Here is a 20499-nt window from a genome sequence, read left to right as displayed (position 1 = left end):
TTGTTCATAACTTTTCTTCCAAGGAGTAAGCGTCTTTTAATTTCATGGCTACAGTCACCATCTGCAGTGATTTTGGAGCCCCCAAAAATAAAGTCTGACACTGTTTCTACTGTTTCCCCATCTATTTCCCATGAAGTGATAGGACCAGATGCCATGATCTTCGTTTTCTGACTGTTGAGCTTTAAGCCAACTTTTGTTTTTATAGAACACTATATAACAATACACATTTGTATCAATGGTGTGAAAGTTTGCTTATTTTCACACAACCCCTCCAATATCATGTCCCATCATTTTTAAAAACCTTGTCAGTTCGTCAAAGAATGTTACCCTCTTTAAATCTGTACGTTTTTATTTAAGATATTTTATCATACTCATTTGATATTTTAATATTTAATAGATATTTAATATTTAATAGTTAATCTATTGCATTCTCAGAAAGGTTTTCAATTACTAAAGTAATGCAGCACTACAAAACATTTGGAATAAAGAGAATAAAAATATTACAAATTTCACCTCTCTGTAATATTGTCATTTTTATTATATTGACTTTTATTTTTTTCTCTCAAGTGACTATCATTTCCTATGATTTTAATAGAGTGCATACTTTTGATCTTATTTTTCAATTAAGCTTTGTATGATACATTTTCTCATATTGCTCCATGGCTTATTCTAGTATTTTCACTATCACATTATGTAAATATACAATTGCCTATGTGATATTTTTTCTAGTGTTGTCAGATTGGTTCCTGTTTTTGGTAGTTAGAGTGTTTGAAATAAAAATAATGCATCTTTATGATTGTGTGTTCTCTTCAATATTTTTATTTTCTTTAGGAACAAAATTCTCAAAAATGGAGTTAATAGATCAAAGCTAACAATATATATGCATTTTATCAAATTAATCTAAAATGTAATTTAAAGGCTCTAGAAATGCTTTGAAGTTCTAGTTTTGCTGCACATACACTACAATTTCATATTAAAACAGATGAAAAATGATGCTTTGATGCTTAACCATAATTTTCTGATTAGTACTTATGTAGAATTTCTTCTATAACTGAAAATTTTTTGCTCTTTTGTATTTTCTGTTTATTTCTTCTTTCTATTCATTTACTAGAATCTGTTTTACCAGGTGATTTGCATGTACTCCATTTTATGCGAAAAGTATTAATTCTGTTATATTTGCTACAACTCTTACTTCTGTTTTATCTATAATGTATATATGAACAAAACAAGATTAGCACTGGGTTGCATTTCATCTACAAATATTTTGCAGTACAGCTGAACAAAAGGCTGACTTAGCTATCACCCACATAATGTGCAACATCATTATAAAGACTGCCTTTGGTAATTAAGCTTGAGAAATGAAGTGAAGACAGCGTACTTCGTGTCTTTTGCTCAACAACTTTGTTCTCCAACCTATAACAGAAACTGATTTGTAATTCTCTCTTACCATTATTAAATTCAGTCCAGTTAAAAAGGGATGAATGCCTTTCCTAAAGTATAGATATAGTTTTAAACATAATAAAAAGTTTCTGAAATATAGTCAATTAAAAAACTGTTAAGAAGGGAATTGTTTTCTGTTTATAAAACCAATACATTTGGTACAACATCAAGCAAGTTTCATAAATACTTTTGCAAGTTTTTTTTTTTTGCCCTAAAATAATCTCAGAAAAGAGCAATTTAAATTATAAGGATAATTTCCCTGCAACATTTCCTTTATAGTCAATATTGTAAAGATTTGATCATGTTAACTCTGAATCAATCAAACAATTCTGTGCTGTGCTGTGCTTTGTCACTCAGTTCTGTCTGACTGACTCTTTGAGACCCCATGGACTGTAGCCAACCAGGTTCCTCTGATCTGGTTATTAGCAATACCCATAAATGAAAAACATCATGTATACTTAGACATCTTTCTATATTTTACCATTTCTACAAACCTGAAAACTAAAACATATTGTGAGGTAATGTACTAATGTCAGAAAAACCTAATTTTTTCCTAGTGCTGTCAACAATACAGAGCACTGTGATGGGGGAAAAATATCTTCTTAGCTTTTCCAATCCTGATATCTGCTGTGATGTGAACAATGTTTGTATATAAATTACACTTCAGACATACTTGAGACTAAATTAATAATTATTACCTGTCATATTTCTTTTATATGATAGTATTGGTAAAACTGGAATACTACTACTTTTATTCCATGGTTGAAGACAGAGAGTACTGGAAGGAGTAATTTCACTTAGCAGCACACAGTTGAATTTGATCCACATCAAATTCCAACACTCTCGATGTTATTAGTTTCTACTTGACTTTACCTTTGCATTCTGGCTGCCTTCCAGTCCAACTGCCATTAGGTAAACATGTTCGTTCTTCTGAACCATGAAGGATATAACCAGTATCACAGGCAAAGCGTACAGAACTCTTGGTTCGGAAATCGCTTTCCTGTCTAGAACCATGACCAGGAGTACCTGGATCCCCACATGTACCAGTAGCATCACCTGCAATTCAGTACAGTTCAAATTAATTTAATTCAATAAACATTTATTAAATTCATGATTTAGTCCATCAATCCTATGGGCATTTTTTTGTTGTTCATGTTGTGCTTTAATATGGTAAGTTGACTGGGTAAAATCATAATTCATATTTTCCATTTGACTCCAGTCATAAGAAAAAGCCTAAAGGAAAAAGAAAATAGTTGTGGAGCATGGTGTTATTTTCCACATTAGTGATATTTGGAAACATCTAATAAGTTGAAGACATTTCATTAGTATTTCCCAAGTCTAGTTCTTAACCAAGGTAATAGAAAACTCATAATTGACAATTCTTTGGGCTCAAATGACAATGCGATGCGTTCATACAGTTAAAATTTAGAACGTGGAATTGGCAATTTTCATCTCTTCTTCTCTGAATTAAAATCAGTTTCTGTTAGAACTGTGATGTGTTGGAAAATGTAAATATTAAAGTATAATATTTCTAGTCTAAACTTATACCATTTAATCTTCTCTATTAATGACCATTGACCAAAGATGAAAAAATTCCATACTTTTTATACATAAAAGTACAAAAATGAATTATAAACAAAGACTAGAAACTCTGACTTAAGTTGTTAAGAATTTTGCTCATGACAGGGTGTTTCTCTTGACTATAGTGTTTAGGGTTTGCTCAGTCCTTTTCTCATTTCTTAAATATGTCTAATTAAAGTTGCCACAACTAGTATTCAATAAGACAGATAGAGAAAAGACAGAGAGAGACAGAGAAACAGAGAGAGAGAGTTGAATGTTTAATCATTGAAAGTGCTTTCTGTCTACCTAGATGCCAATTTTGACATGCTCTGTGCATCTGGAATCTTTTCTAATACTTTCTTATCATCATATGATGCAATATTAATAACCACATGAAGATTTAAGGACACTATTTCACTTTTAAATATATCTATACACACTTTATTCTACAACTATGTAGTAGCTTTCTAATCCATCGTGAGTGTGTGTGACAGAGAAAACGATTGTGGGTTTATGTGTATTATCAGTTATCTGAGTTTGTAAATTAACTGATAGTTTTCATAATTTATCACTGTCCCAGGCAGTGACTTCATAGGATTTAACCATAATTACATAATAATTAACATAACTGAAATTAATGAACTATTTCATACCTTTTACCTCTAAAAAAAGAATAATGTGAAACAACTCCTAATAAGTCATCATATGATCTCCACAGAGATACAATAACACAAAAATAAATATGTAAATGAAAAGAATAGGCAGAAAAAAAGCACTAATATCTGGCAGGTAGACAAAAACAGAATGAATAGTATCAAGTAGGGTAACCTCACAGCTCTAAAACGGAAATAACAATTATTGAAGAAAAATAGTGGCTTAAAGACCTTAGATAATATTTATCAAATGCTTACTTTGTGAAAAAATTATTAAAAATAGATTTAATGTTTACATATTCTAAGAAAATGCTATTGGGATTATAGAGATGCAGGAGTTTTCTGTTGCCTTAATAACAAATCAAATTATGATAGATAAACATCTCATAAAACTTGATGGGTTAGTTTAATTTAAAACATTTAGGACTTTATTTTAAAATCATGCTATTAAATAATCAATTGCTTAAAAAGTTCAGTTACAAAGAACTGAATTCTAACAGGATATCATTGATATAATATTACCTTCTGGGGAAAATTATTTTTTATATCTGCTAAAATGGAATTGCTAAAGCCTAAGTGAATTGCTATTCTAATGGATAAAAGCATTTCACAGAAAGTAGCATTCTAAAACCACTTATGTTCAATACAACACAGTTCAAAATTTACACCTGTAATTTTTCATATATAAGATCAGTATTAATTTGCATTGTAAATTCTAAATTACCTTAAGAATTCTGATAAATGTAAAAATAATGTTATAGCTTCCCTCACGATATTTTTAAAAGAGAAATGTTTTATTGTATCTCTTTAGATTGCTTTGTGTTCAAGTTCAGTTGCTAAGTCCTGTCCAACTCTTTGAGACCCTATGGACTGTAGCCCACCAGCCTCCTCTGTCCATGAAATTCTCCAGGCAAGAATACTAGAGTGGGTTGCCATTTCTTTCTCCGGGGACTCTTCCTGACCCAGGGATTGAACCCATATTACCTGCATCTCCTGCACTAGCAGGTGGATTCTTTACCACTGAGCCACCCGGGAAGCCCTGATCATAATACTACTAATAAAATAACCCCAATCATAATACTCATAATGTAATTCCCAATAAACATCATCCAATTTTCCTACTGGTACCTGAACAATGAGGTTGTGATCCACTCCAATGGCCATTTAATTGGCAAGTCCTTGATGATTGGCCTAGAAGTGTACGCTTTCCTGTGCAGGAATAGTGAACAGTAGACCCAAAAGTATACTTCTCACCAGACAGGACTGCATTAGGAGGAACGCCAGGGTGTCCACAGTCAATCACTACAATACATAATTATTGGATATAAAAATTTTTTATATCTCCTATCGAACAACCTGCACCAACTTTTTCTGAAATATTAATGAATCAGAATTATCTGTTCCACTATATACATCCTCTGAAAATCAAACATTTACACGTAAGTTGAAGTTACAGGAGTTATTCTGTTAGCCCACTCACCCTGAGTATGAGTTTAACAGGAACACTGTAAGTAAGCTTAAATGACTGACTCAATATGCCTGTATGTATTGGGGTGGTGGGTGTTTGTTTATATACACATGTACATAGATTGGAAACATTCATTTGTCTAGGTAAGGATGTGAAAGATAGGGAGAGGAGTGGTATGGATTGGCTAAATAATGTTATAGGATTCCATATAGAATTCAAAATGCCCTACAGAAATTAAAAGGGAAAAACTTTGAGGGTAAAGGAGAAGGATGGAAGATGGATCTGTGGCACACGATTCAGACTATGCATATATAGTCTAAATTCTACTCCTGACCATTAATAAATAAATCATCCTGTAAAACGAAAATACTCAGAGGCTTATCAACCAAAATACAGCTAAGTTGAGCAGAATCAGATGTTAAAACACTGAGAATTCTCTATAAGCTAGAAGTAGCTTGGGAACTTACTATGTGTTCCCTTTTATGACTAGAGTATTAAATATGATGAGTATTAAATAGCACACATGAGATATAAACTTAATAAAACCCCTGAGTAAATAGCACACTACCAGGAAGTGCTATAGAAAATAAGGAAAAGGTAAAAAGTATATGAGAGGTATGAATATCTGAAGAAGTTCATGTTTATAAGGTCCTATAAAAGATTTTTAACTTCCATGTTGTAGCCATACAAGGATAAGTGAATTACTTAAACCATTAGACTAACTAGTCTACAAAAAGAAATCAAATACATTTTAAACAAGGGATCAACAATTGACTGAATTATCTGCATAGTATATGAAATTAGATAGGCACTATATAAATTTTTCTTTGTTCGTGAATGAGTACATAAATGATGCCACAACTATTTAAAAAACTGCATGTACATAAAGTACCTCTAAATAAAACAATCATAAAATGATTTTATAATTTAGCAATTTAGTACAACTAAAAATTATTTGCACAATGATTGTTTCTTTTCTATCATGTCCAATATTCATCAACTCTGAGAAGCAAATGTAACTGAGTCCTATCAATAAGCTGAATGCCTAGAATTCAAGTTCATTTATCTGTCTTCAGATAATTTTGATTTATTTCTGTTAAATTATTTTCTCACTATACATGTTAATTATATGCAAAACTGCTATAATTTATTTTATTTATATTCTATAGCTCCAAAAATACATATAACAAAATGTATGCATATTCCTACTACCTTAAAGACAATGTATATTAACATTTCATATATGCATGTGCCTGTATAAGATAAATATTTAAAGTCAATGAGTTTTAAGTAACACTCTAATTTTCCCAAGCATTTTGCAGCCCTGGTGGCTATTTATGTTGACTCATTTTGCTTTAAATGAAATTTGAAATAGTAGTACAAGAGAAAATAAAAATATACTTGCCTCTCGTGGAATGGCAACATCACAGAGTATGAACTATATCTGCCTTTAATATTCTGTCTGTTGCATGAAGGTTTAAAATCAAGGAATAATAGAGAAATATTAATCATATTAATATTAATATGGGTGGCACACGGGCACTGAATTGGTAGAATACAGGAAGGGCACTTTCAAAACAATAAAAAAGTACAATCAATACACTTCCTTCTGATACACAGCTCTAATATTTCATAAAGACAATAAATATACATGTTGGTTTCAGGGCATTTTCTCAAGGAAGAGTTCACATTATCTACTTACTGATACATTCTGGTAAAGGTTTGTCCCATTGTCCATTTGGTTGACATATCAAAACTGAAGATCCAAATAAGAAATATCCAGGATTGCAGTCATAGAATACCACAGTGCCATAGGTGAAATTCCCATGTTCTATTTTACTTTCTCTTTTGGAATTGGCTGGAATTCCAGGATCAGAACAGTTGACCACTAAACAAATGACACATTTTTAAAATATATATTTAGGATAATATAATATATAAATTTTCATTAGAAACTTAGTTTCAAAGGTAAATTTTATCAAACAAAACAAAGATTCAAGCAAGAAAATTAACATAAAGAACTATGGATATATGGCTGAAAATATTGGAAACAGGAGAGCTTCTTTGCAAACCTATTTTAAACAACAGCAACTCTGTAAATATACTGCACACAGATTTATAAAGAATGATACATAAAAAAAGAAATATACCTTTCAACCTATGGTTATAGAAAATGGAGGAAAATGATAATTGAGTTGTATTTTATCAGACTAAGAAATATATCATACTTCTTTGCAAACAGAAAAAATACAAATGATTCTCTATGTTTCCATAGAGAGAACAATAAACAAACTCCTAACAAACACAGGTATTACGGTAATATAAACCTCAAACATTGTTTTTCCAAAAATATGAAGATTGTCATACTGAGTAAAGTAAATCAGACAGAGAAAGATTTAGAAAATAGAAATAGAGTCACAGATGTAGAAAATGGACTTTTGGTTACCAGGAGGAAGAGAGGAGATAAATTGGGAGATTAGGACTGATATATACACATCACTATATATAAACTAGATAACTAATAAGGACCTACTGTATATTACAGGGAACTCTACTCAATACTGTGTAATTACCTATATGGGAAAAGAATCTTAAAAAGATATATACATACATACATATATATATATATATATAAAACACCTGAAACTAACATAACACTGTAAATCAACTATACTCCAACAAAAATTTACAATATAACATTGTAAATTAACTATACTCCACAATGTTTAAAAATGTGAAAAAATAAACTGAGAAGATTAGTTCTATTAATTCTGAAGCCAACTGCAAGTAAAAATGAGCTAAATGACTTTATATACAGCTATAGAACAGGTACCAGATAACACAGTTAGTTAAGCAACTGAAATAACATTTATCAGTTTTATAACTTCTAAAAAAGTTAACAAATAAGATAAAAGAAAGCATTAGTAATGAGATGACATCAATATTAAATATTTGTTTTATTAATTTTCTACTGTTTTGCCCAAATTGTTTCAAATATTACCATTTGTGTTTATATAGACATATTATTACAATGCTCTCAGCTATAATACGGTTAGATTTTTACCTTTGCACACTGGTGGAGGATGGCTCCACTGTCTGTTGGACTGGCACTGGGCCTTTGTTGGCCCCTGCATGAGATACCCAATATTGCAGGAGAATGTTACCACATCATTAAAATTGAATCCATTCCCACTTGTTCTTCCATAAATTGGACTACCAGGGTGACCACAGCTCACAGCTAATAGCAACAAGGTTGGGTTGGGAAAGACACAGAATAGAATAATTGGTTATCAATTATTAAATGAAAAGTACACTTAATTACCTCAAAGAATGTGGAAAGAAGGCCACTTTTGTAGGAAAAAATACTTAATTTTATTAATGCAAAGGAACAATTTAGAAAGCCAAACTGGTCCAATAGAGTAGAATCATTGCAATATTATGTTAGAGAGTAGACAATTATTTGTAATTCTAGTAATGGTATGCAAGTGGTGCATAGATATTAAAAGTTCCATGGTAACTTTTCATTTTATTTCTTTTTAGGGAAGAATACTGAAATTCAAAGACATTTGGGAATGATTGAAGTTCACATAACTAGTTAACGGCAAAAAGGAATGAAACTGAATCAACTTTCCTTTTCTAGTGGGGCTTAAGAATTGAAGATAAATGAAGGCAATTTTTTGTATTTAATTTTGAAATCATTTCTTATATTATTTATGCAATCATTTTTTATAATTAATGGATAAACAAAAGTGTGCTTGAAGAATAGCTTAATATGACTGCAATAAAAATGATGTCTTATGCTGTATTAGAATTCTTAATATATTGAGATACCAATATTAACATTCCCTAAACCAAACAACCTTACTGGTATATTTTCTTCACTATTGATATTTGATAACCTAGCAGTTTTGTTTGGAAATACTGTCACAGATGTAGAAATTAGATGAACTATTTAAATCATTTTAAAGCTCTTTTTTAGAATTTATTTAGTGCTTGGTTTTCCCAAACACATCGTATTTCTATGAACTGTTTTATTGCATTATCTCACTAATTAATCATAGCAACTCCAGTAATACTGCTTCATAATTGGGCACAGTGAAAGACGACGTCACTTTTAATACTTCGCAATGACCCAACAGCAATTAATTTTCTGCTGTAATGTTAATATCGACCATTCATTTGAAAATGTAACTGAATCTTATTCCTGTTTAAACTTATTAATAGAGAAACTTGTGCTTGTTTTACCTCAGGCGCCAGTTTTCATTTATAGTCCCAATTATTCAGCAAGAAAAGTAGTAGTGTTAGTTGGCTATGCCTTTATATAATGAGGAGATTCCCCAGTGGCTCAGCCAGTAAAGAGTCTGCCTGCAGTTCAGGAGACCCAGGTTTGATTCCTGGGTCAGGAAGATTCCCCTGGTGAAGGAAATGACAACCCACTCCAGTATTCTTGCCTGGAAAATACCATGGATGGAGGAGCCTGGCAGTCTACAGTCCACGGGGTTGCAAAGAGTCAGACATGACTGACTGACTTCACTTTCTTTATATAATGAAAGGAAAAAAAACTGGTATAGATCCAGCATAATATTTCTGTCTTTAAATCATTAGATGGTCTGTTATTACATGCACACACAACACAGATAAGCAATTTTGATAACTGTATGCTCTATTATCTTATTAAATCTTAACACACTAATGTATTTTCCATTAAACTAGAACTCCAATAAAATACTGTTGATTGGATATGAGGTTGACAGTGACAGAATTTATAAATATGTGAACTCATACTAAAAGCCCCATGAATTATTTCTCTGAAGCCTCCAAAATCTTTGTCATTTAATCCTATATGTTAAAACTACAACATGTTTACAGTGTTTATCCTCATTTCCTAACACCGGTTTTAATACAAATATCAGTGATCGCTGGTGGAAATTATCAGGAGAAAAAACAAAAATACATGGATAATTTACTTTTCAATCCAAAATAGGATAAATTGTGATGTGAAATATTGTGTAACTCTGAGTACTGGGTATTCAGTGAGAGAAAGAAAAAGTACTAGAATATTTTAAAATTCATTTTATCCTTCATGTGTAAATTCACATCTAAATTAACTTAAGAGATTAGATGAATATTTGCTGAACTAGTGAGATCTTTTATTAAAACAATAAAAAAACTGTTCCAAATCCAAAAGAGTAATGACACGCATTCTAATATATCTTCCACTTTCATAGTGAATGGTTTTTTATACTTCTGAACACACCCTACTTTAAAGACTAGCATGTCAGTATAAAAAAATGCATTGTGAGAACTTAGTTCTTTAAATACACATGCATACCTGTGTGTGTATCTGTCTGTATAATCATTTACCTTACCTAAGAAAAAAATATTGGTAATTACATGAGAACTGAACAGAGGTCTTTGACTACTTTTGCTATGCTTACTTACGCACACAGGCTGGAAGTTGACCAGACCAATTGTGATCTTGTTGACATATTCTTACTGAAGAACCAATCAAGCGAAAACCAGGATTACACTGATAAACAACTGTGTCTCTGTAACCATAATTTTCTCCAATGACTTGACCATTCACAATAAGCTCCGGAATTCCACAGTGACCCGCTGAAATGGGTCAAAATAATATTTTTTAATATTTTGATCTAGTTTTATGATTTATGTATTTATATACAATACAGCAATATCCTATTTTATGACACAAGCAATATTTCATTTTAGGAAAAGGAAAATAAAAAAAGAAAAGCCAAAATAAATACATAGAAGAATATATTAAAGAAGTTTATAGAAATCAAGGAAATAGATAAATAACAGAGAAAATTACCTGAACTAAAAATTCTTTCTTTAAAAACAAGAGAAAAGGCTCAAATAAACTCAGAAATAAAAGATGAGAGATTACAACTATTAGCACAAAAATACAAAGAATTATGAGACAACTAGGAGCAATTATTATCAACAAATTGGAAAAACTAGAAGAAATGTATAAATCTTTAGAAATTTACAGTCTTTCAAGACTGATTCATGAAGAAATAGAAAATCTGAATCAAACAATCACAGTACACAGATAGTGACAGTAGTCAAAAACCTTTCAACAGACAAAAATCCAAGACCAGATGACTTCACTGGTGAATTTTTAAAAGTTATTCTTCTGAAACTCTTCCAAAAAATTATATGGCAGAGAAATCTTTGAAGCTTATTTTATGAGGCCAGCATTACCCTGACACCAAAACCAGTCAAGGACACCACAAAAAGGAAATCTAAAGATCAATATCCCTAATAAATATAGATGTAAAAAAAATCCTCAACAAAATATTGGCAAACTGAATTCAACAATACTTTAAACAAATCATACACCAAGATCAAGTGTGATTTATTCCAGGGATCCAAGCACTATGTTGGGCTTCCCTAATAGCTCAGATGGTCAAGCATCTGCCTGCAATGCAAGAGACTTGGGTTTGGAATAACAACAGTAATCACACAAGGAAAAGAAATAAAACACATCCAAACTGAAAGGGACAAAATAAAACTATCACTATTTTCAGATACTGTATATAGAAAATTCTAAAGATGCTACCAACAACTATTAGTAGTAATAAATTTAGTATAGTTTCAGTATACAAAATTAAATGCCATGGAACAAGTAAGCCTGTGTGCCACAGCTAATAACCCTGTGCTCTAGAACCTGGGAGCCACAATTACTGAGCCCACATGTGGCAAGTACTGAAGCTCATGTGCTCTAGGGCCCCTACCCAACAAGAGAAGCCACCACACAGTGAGAAGCCCTAGCATCACAACTAGTTCTTGCTCAGTGCAACCAGAGAAAAGGCTGTCCAGCAATGAAGACTACATGGCCAAAAACAAATAAAATTATATATAAACAAGGATTCAAAACCGTGCACTCCTAGAAGAAAACATAAGCAGCATATTGTCTGACATCATTCTAAACAATATATTTTTTTTAGATCTGTCTTCTTTGACAAAGACAACAAGAAAAATAAATAAAAAAGCTTTTACATAGTGAATGAAAACTGTCATCAAAACGATAAGGCAATTGGCGGAATTAGAGAAGATATATGAAAATGATATAAATGAAAAAGAGTACTTTCCAAAATATATAAAGAGATCATATAGCTCAGTAACAACAGTAAAAACAACAACAACAACAACAACAACAACAACAACAAAAAACAAGCAGTTGAATTAAAAAAAAAAATAAAATAGGCAGAGGACCTCAGCAAACATTTTTCCAAAGAAGACATACAATTTGCCCACAGGCACATGAAAAGAAGCTGGATATCACTAAACATCAGGGAAATGCAAATCAAAACCACAAAGAGGTATCACCTTACACCTGTCAGGATCGTCTTTATCAGAAAGACAACTAGAAATAGCAAGTGTTGGTGAGGAGGTAGAGAAAAGAAACCCCTGTGCATTCTTGGTGAGAATGTAAACTGGTCCAGGCACTATGGAAAACAATACGGAGATTACTCAAAAATTAAAAATAGAGCTTCCATGTGATCCAGCAATCCCACTACTGGGTATCTATCCAAAGGGAAAAAATAAACACTAACTCAAAAATATTTATGCACTTTCATGTTCATTGTAGCATTGTTTACAGTAGCCAAAATATGAAAACCACTAAGTGTCCCTCAATAGATGAATTGATAAAAAAACTATAAAATACACACACTCATCTCACATATGCATAATGGTATACTACTCAGCTATAAAAAGTACAGAATCTTGCCATTCAGAATAACACAGAGGGACCTTGAGGATATTACACTAAGTGAAATAAGTCAGTAGAGAAAGATAAATACCACAACGACTTCACTTATATTTGGAATCCAAAAAACAAAACAAAAAAGCAAACAGAATAAAAACAGAGAAGAGATTAGAGGTTGACAGAGGAGAGGAGAGTAAGAGGAAGGTGAATAAAATAAGTAAGTCATGAGGATACAATGTACAGCTTGGGGAATATATTCAATAATTTTGTGTTAACTTTGTAAAGTGACAGTAACTAGACTTACTCTAGTAACTATTTTGCAATGTATACAAATGTTGAATTCATATGTTGTAAGATAAACTAATATAATACTGTATGTCAGTTATCCCTCAATTAAAAAAAAAAAAAAAGAAGGAAAATGGAGACCAGTCCAGGTGAAATATCTCACTGAAAGACAATCAAGGTAGTCAAAGGTTAGAAACTTAAGAAAAGAGTTGGCAAAATTGTTAAACTCCTAGCTTTGTTAAGCTCCTAGCTAATCCTATCAACAAACAAAAAAGATACTAAAATTACCAATGTCAGGAATGAATGAAGTAACATTACTATAAAGCTTACAGATGTTAAAAGGATCAGGGAAATTAAGAACTGTTTTATTACAACATATTTAACAATTCAGAATAAGAGGGCAAATTTTTTGAAGTTGTATCATCCAAAAACTAACACAAGAAAATACAGTCCTTTATCTATTAAAGTAATTCTTAAATAATAACTCCCTCTGCGAAAAAAAAATACACTTAGATTTATATTTTTTCACTGGTAATTTCAATCAAATATTTAAGCAAAAAAAGCAAGGAAACAAACAAATACCAGTCTTATACAAACTCTTAGAAAACAGAAGAAAAAGAATCACTTCCTAATTTGTTTAATGAAGTAATCATAACCCCAATATTAAACCTATAAAAGACACAGAAAAAATGTCCCTTATGAATACAGATGCAGGACTTAAAAAAAAAAAACAACTTAGAAAAAAATATATAATACATCATGATTATCTGGGTTTTATCTAGAAATGACTTGTTGGTTTAAGATGAAATATTAACCACTGTCATCTACCATACTTAGGAATGTACAGACATTTTCTGAACCTTATAAATACATCTAAGAAAAAAAGTTCATATTATATCGACTGATGAAATATTAAATCCTTTCCTCCTGATACAGGGGCCAAGAAAAGTATGACCACTCTCACTAGCTCTATTTAACATTGTTTGGTGGGCTATACTAATATAAAGGAATAAAGGAAAAACATAAAGGAAAAGACAAAAAAAGTAAAACTCTTATATTTTATGCTCATGACATACACATAGACAATGCTGTTTTAAGAAAATCCATAACTAATAGGGGAACAAAAGCTGCAGGATACTAGGATAAATAATTTAAATAATTTTTATAATAGAAAACGATTAGAAATGCAATTAGTAATGAACAATTTCATATAACAGTGTAAGCACACAAAAAATACTGCTGAATAAATTTAACAATAGGTATACATGATCTCTATGATAAAAATTTCCTATTACAAAAAAAAAAAGAAGACCTTAATAAGTGAATAAATATACTAACTTCACCATGTTCAGGAAGTAGAAGACTTAATGTTGTTAGATGCCAATTCTCCCCAATGATTTATACATTGAATGTAATTGTGATCATAATCTTACCAGGCATTTTAAAAATAAAAAAAACTAAGCTAATTCTAAAACATATATGAACACACAAAGGACATGGAGTATCCAAAGTGATCTTGAAATATAAGAACAAATTTGAAGTGGCAGATACCTTTCTGGAAAACAAACAAGCAAAGAAAAACCCTCAGCCTTACTTCATGATATATACAACAACAAATTAAAAATAAGTTGTAGATATAAAGTAATACCAAAAATGCAAAAATTCTAGGAAAATATATGAAATGAAATCTTTGTGACTTATGATTGAATAAAGGTTTCCTAAACTAGAGACAGAAAGTAATAACAAGAAAGAAAAAAAAGAGAGAAAATAGATTTTATAAAAATTGAAAACTTCTGCTCATTAAGACACCATTAGGAGTGAATAGGCAAGTAAAAGGTGGGGAGAAATTATTTAAAAAAAATCAGTATGTAAAGAACTCCTATAACTCATAATAAAAGGCAATTATAAGATACTTCAGAATTTCACAAAGGAAAATTTATGAATGGCCAATAAGCCCAGGAAACTGTACTTGATCAGTCGTCATCAAGATAGTGCAAGTTAAATTTTGCAAGATACCTTTATGACTGCCAAAAAATGAATAAAATTTAAAAACTAGCTATACCATATGCTAGAGAAAATGTGAGACAACTAGAACTCTTCTAGAAATTTCAATCCAGAGTATACACCAGAAATGAATAGATGTGTCCACAAAAAGCCTTTTATGCAAATATCCATAGCAACTTTATTCATAATCACCCCAAACTGGATTGAGTCCATATGATCCCCAGTAGGGGAATGGTCAAGACAAGGAGATTCTACTTAGAGATTAAAAAAAAAATTACTGATACACACAAAAACATAACTGAAACAGAATAAAACAAACCTTACACAAAAAGAGTACAAAACTTAGGATTCCATTCACATGAATTTCTAGAACAGGAAGAACTACCATATGGCAAAAAAAAACAGAACAGCTATTATCTCAGGGTGTAGGGGAGGAGAGCTGCAAATTGACTATGAAGGGTCACAAGGAAGCTTTCTGAGCTAATGGTAATGTTCTGTAACTACTGAGTAGTTTTAGTTATATAGGAGTACACAGCTGTCAAAATGCACGAAGTGTATTTATGGCACTGTACACTTTCCAACATAAAAAAAGAACCATAAGCAAATACTGAACTCTAGCTAGCTTATATGTATATAGAAATGTTTACAAATGAAGTGTACTGCATTTGGCAATTTTAAAATGTGTCAAAAATAAAATGAATTTATGGGTTAATACAGGCATGAAAGGATGAATAGATATGTGATATGCAAATACAAGTGTTTAACTGTACATTCTAGATAGTAGGCATGTGGGTGTTCATCAAGTCTCTCAACTGAAAAATTTATAATAAAATGCTGGGAGTTTGAGAATAAATATACTATATTTAAACAATCATAAGCACATTCTAGGACCATTCTAAGCCAAAAGTATCTGGGGCTATAAGGATAAGTTGTTTTCAACCATGAGAAGAATGACTGGGCTATGTGCATTATTCAAATTAATTCAAAATATAAGTTTTCAGGATCTGCTTATTTGACAATAGTACATTCCTCCTACTGACACACTTTTGAATTTATATTAGATGTCAACACTATATCCTATGCAAGAATGTTGTCTTTATAGACTGAGAGTCAATGTTTGTTTATAAACATTCCTCTTACACCTTATCATTCCAGAAAACAGAATCAGGGTCCTAAGTAGGTGAATAAAACCACACTCTATATACAAAATCCAATAAATAACATATAGCATACAATAGCAGTTCATCAGGACAAAGAGCAAATAGAGTATTTTAAAGTTAGTTTACATATATTTTAAAATAATGAAAAGCTTTATTTATAATAATATATAATAAATAAAATATATTTTCAAGTTTTAATAAAAAGTAATATTACATATGTTGAATTGTTAGGAAGTAAAAAGGGAGAAAGTTAAATGTGGAAATTGTGTTTCTTCTTTAGTCATTACCTTAAGCAAACAGGTGAAAGGAGAATTGATGGTGTAGAATGAATTAACAGCTACAGTGCTTAATTCAGTGGAGTATGCAGACATATAATTTTCAGCAATCAGTTTTCACCTTTTATTCTCACCATGCTGGGAAAAATTTCTGCCTTTCCTTAATGACTTAAGATTCTCATTTGGAATACTAGTAGGTTAAGATATATCTGTTTAATAGCTTTTTTACCATGAGACATTTTAAAAGTTAAACATTTTCCAGTTTTTATCATCCTTACTGAGTGAATATAAGTTACTATCTCTTATGAAAAAGGGCTGCCTTTTGAGAGGGAGAATAAAATGTTTGCTTAAAATGACTTAAAAATCTGTACCTAGGCATCTGGTGTCTGATCCACTCCAAAGACCTGAAGAAAGGCATTCCCGAACAGCAGAGCCCACAAGCATGAATCCTGAATCACAGGTAAAGATGGCTGTTGAGCCATATGAAGTCTGAGTTCCAATCTTATTTCCATTGGGAGGGGTTGGGAGTTCTCCACAGGAAATAACTTGAAAACAATAACATAATAAAAAATCCTAAAGATACAGTCAACATGAACTTGTAACAAAATCATGTTTTCAACATTCTGAATTCCTATGATTTGACCATTAAAATTGACAATTAAATATGACAATTAAACTTGATATTTGCAAAACATGTTTGAAAGATCATGAAAGTATAGAGAAAATAAATGACATAATTTAAAGTTTTTCTCCTTTGAGTTCCCATGTAATGTAATAAAGTCGCTCCGTCTTGTCTGACTCTTTGGGACCCCATGGACTGTAGTCTGCCAGAATCCTCTGTCCATGGAATTCTCCAGGCCACAATACTGGAGTGGGTAGCCATTCCCTTCTCCAGGGGATCTTCGCAACCCAAGGATTGAACCCAGGTCTCTCACATTGCCAGTGGATTCTTTATCAGCTGAGCCACCAGGAAAGTAACAGTGACATGTGATGACATGTGATTTTGTTTGTGTTTTTTGCTTAGCCAACCTGGTCACTCAACAGGTTGTGGTGAAAAAAAAAAAAAACAGCAATATTAAAGGGAGGATAATTTATTAGTCTAAAGTCTTTCTCTGATTTATCAATAACTTTAATAAGATTTCAGAGCCCATAAACAGCTAAATAAAAATTTACAGCTAGCAGTTTAAATCCAGAATTTAATAATTAACCACCAGCCTTTATCTGGCTCCAGGTCTGGCTTTCATCTCTAGGCTTTAGGAGACTATTAGATAGACAAATAGAAAATTTGCAAACTTTGAAAAATTGCATGTAAAATTTAAGATATATTGATTTTTTTGAACTAATCCCCCGAACAATTCTTTGCAGAAGCTATAATATAGGGTTAATAACACTGATATTTAAATATTTTAATGTAAAAGATGAATAAATGAAGTACCAGAAAAAAATTCTGTTCTTTCCATTTTCTCTATGAACTGTAATTCTTAGGTTCTGATTTTTGCTCCACTCTTACTTCTGGGCAGGAACCTGATCTTATGTAGAACTTAAATTTTTCTATATAATAAAGGACAGAACACAAAGAAACCAGACAAATATTTGTTCAATGTTTGATTTAATAATGCTGCTGTTATACATTTTTTCCTAGCTCTTTGAAATATCCTTATCCCATGTGTCCTTTAATGAATTTGAAATGGAAGAACAATGAGGCCAGAGAAAGGGAAAGATCTTGGGTGAAAACCTAAGAGAATAAGGCAAAATTTACAAATACATATGCTATAGTTTTAGAATATATAACTTAAATGTGCATTTTGAGATTTAATTCATCAATGATTATAAAAATGGCAACCCCGATTCTTTACTTGTATGGAGATTAAGAAAATAAATCAAATATTCATAAGTAAATTATTATTAGGTACTTGTATACTTGCTACATACAGACAGTTATCTGTTAGAGTTATCTGTTATGTTAAATATTTTAGTCACCATAATCCATTTAGATGTCAGATGTTTTTATTAGCTTATTTCTAAATTATGTGTTTATATCATAAATGCCTTAAAATTGTGATGAACATGAAATAAAAGGATGAATTTTCAGCTTAGTATATTTCCTGGCACTAAGTAAATACCCAATAAATGTAGTAAATAAAGTTCAAGATATTTCCACTGATTTTTCTATGTTCAGCTAGCTTATCTACTCTACACACTGGCCATGTATAGTATTATTATAAGAAAGCAAGAAAACAGAATGACTCAAATGTTCAATTTCATTCAATAAATGTTTACTGAATTTCTGCTGTGAATCAGGTTCTAGTTGGTATTTTCAACATGTAACACCATTAAATTGTAAATAGTAAGTATGAGATAGGTATTACTGTGGGCTTCCCTGGTGGCTTCGTGGTAAAGAATCTGCCTGCCAATGCAGGAGACATGTTTTCAATCTCTGATCTGGGAAGAACTTATGGAGAAGGAAATAACAAGCCACTCTAGTATTCTTGCCTGGGAAATCCATGGCAAGAAATCCATGGCAAGAAATCCATGGACAGCCTGGAAGGCTACAGTCCATGAGGTCACAAAGAACTGGACATAACAAATGAACAATAACAAGGCATTACTATAATTTTCTAGTCTAAGAAACAGAATAAACATTAAATAACACTAAAAGGCAGAGGTTTTCATTAGAATCCTTGGGTTGAAGCCCAGTTCTCCATCATTTATAGGCTCTATGACTTGACATAACATGATTAAATTCTTGGGCACAATTCCTTCTTTAGCAAAATAAATCTAATAATATCAACTGACATAGAATGGGAACTAAGGTATAACTGAAATAATACATGTAAACGGCTAAGATCTGCACAGTTGTTTTAATAAATGATAGACCTAGAATCTAAGCAAAGAATATCTGAATCCAAGGACTCTGTTTTTAATAAGCATTTACAAATACAAAAACAGTTACAAAGTTTTTAAGATGACTTGAGAATAAATTATTTTTAATTAATATTATCTCATTATTGTTCTAGAGTGCGTAGAGAAGTGATCAAGTAATTCATTCACCAAGGACTGCTTATGAAATAATTTTAATGGAATGTATACTTACTTTGGCAATATGGTCTTTCATTTCTCCAACTCCAGGTACTATTAGGAAGACATTCAATAGAAGCAGGACCTAATCCATGATAACCAGGATCACAGCTGAAAACTACTTTGGTTTTGTATTCATAATGGGAACCATTCACAATTCTCCATCTTCCATGTTCCAAAGTAAAGGAATTGATACTTGGACATGTAACAACTATACAAAAAACGAGATAAATACTACTAAGTCAGTCATGTCTGTTTTACTTAATTATGTCTCATATCTATTCCATTCTTAGTTCATCACTTCCTTACTTCCTTCACTACTGAGCCATACAAAGTCTTCCGTAATTTTTTTCTTCATGCTAATCTTTCCCTCAGCTCTATGGTATTATTGGAAGTTCCTTGAATATATCATGTTATTTCACAGTTGAAAGTACTTGCACATATTGTTCCATTTACCTAGAATCTCTATTACTGACTATATATTTTGAGAAAATCTGTTTTATGAGAATGATCTTTTTATGCAAGACTTGTGATATTGAGGTGGAAATTGTTAGGCAGTCAGTGTAGGGTCAGAGGCTCTGTTCTTTTCTAATTTCAATTTTAATTCTCCCATATGAATGTTTTGCTTCACTAGCCTAAAGCAGTATTTGCTCCAGTTTCCAGGCATTCAGAGGCAAGCCTCACTAGACTGGAGGGTCATAAAACATGCAGACTCAGGACAAGACCAATATTAATTTATGTCCAGTTCATCAAGAAGAAAAACTCCAGGTGGACCATTAACTCTTAAACATATATTTGGTCCTTAAATAATTGTCTGAGGTCCTCAGAAAGGGTCAATGGA

The 20499-nt window shown here is 31.5% G+C and overlaps 1 protein-coding gene across 1 annotated transcript in view; it reads right to left on the bottom strand.

Moving 5' to 3' along the window:
* Positions 1–20499, bottom strand: part of CSMD3 (CUB and Sushi multiple domains 3) — a 1391498-nt gene that overhangs the window by 61485 nt on the left and 1309514 nt on the right. The window contains exons 52-58 of the mRNA XM_052651435.1: positions 19675–19869; positions 16952–17125; positions 10564–10737; positions 8186–8359; positions 6824–7009; positions 4782–4955; positions 2314–2496 (exon numbers count right to left, since the gene is read on the bottom strand). Of these exons, the coding sequence (XP_052507395.1) occupies positions 2314–2496; positions 4782–4955; positions 6824–7009; positions 8186–8359; positions 10564–10737; positions 16952–17125; positions 19675–19869 (1260 nt within the window). The remainder of the gene's footprint in view (positions 1–2313; positions 2497–4781; positions 4956–6823; positions 7010–8185; positions 8360–10563; positions 10738–16951; positions 17126–19674; positions 19870–20499) is intronic.

Source organism: Budorcas taxicolor, chromosome 14, assembly GCF_023091745.1.
Source record: "Budorcas taxicolor isolate Tak-1 chromosome 14, Takin1.1, whole genome shotgun sequence".
Classification (NCBI taxonomy): Eukaryota; Metazoa; Chordata; class Mammalia; order Artiodactyla; family Bovidae; genus Budorcas; species Budorcas taxicolor.
This window is presented reverse-complemented; position numbering and strand designations above follow the sequence as displayed.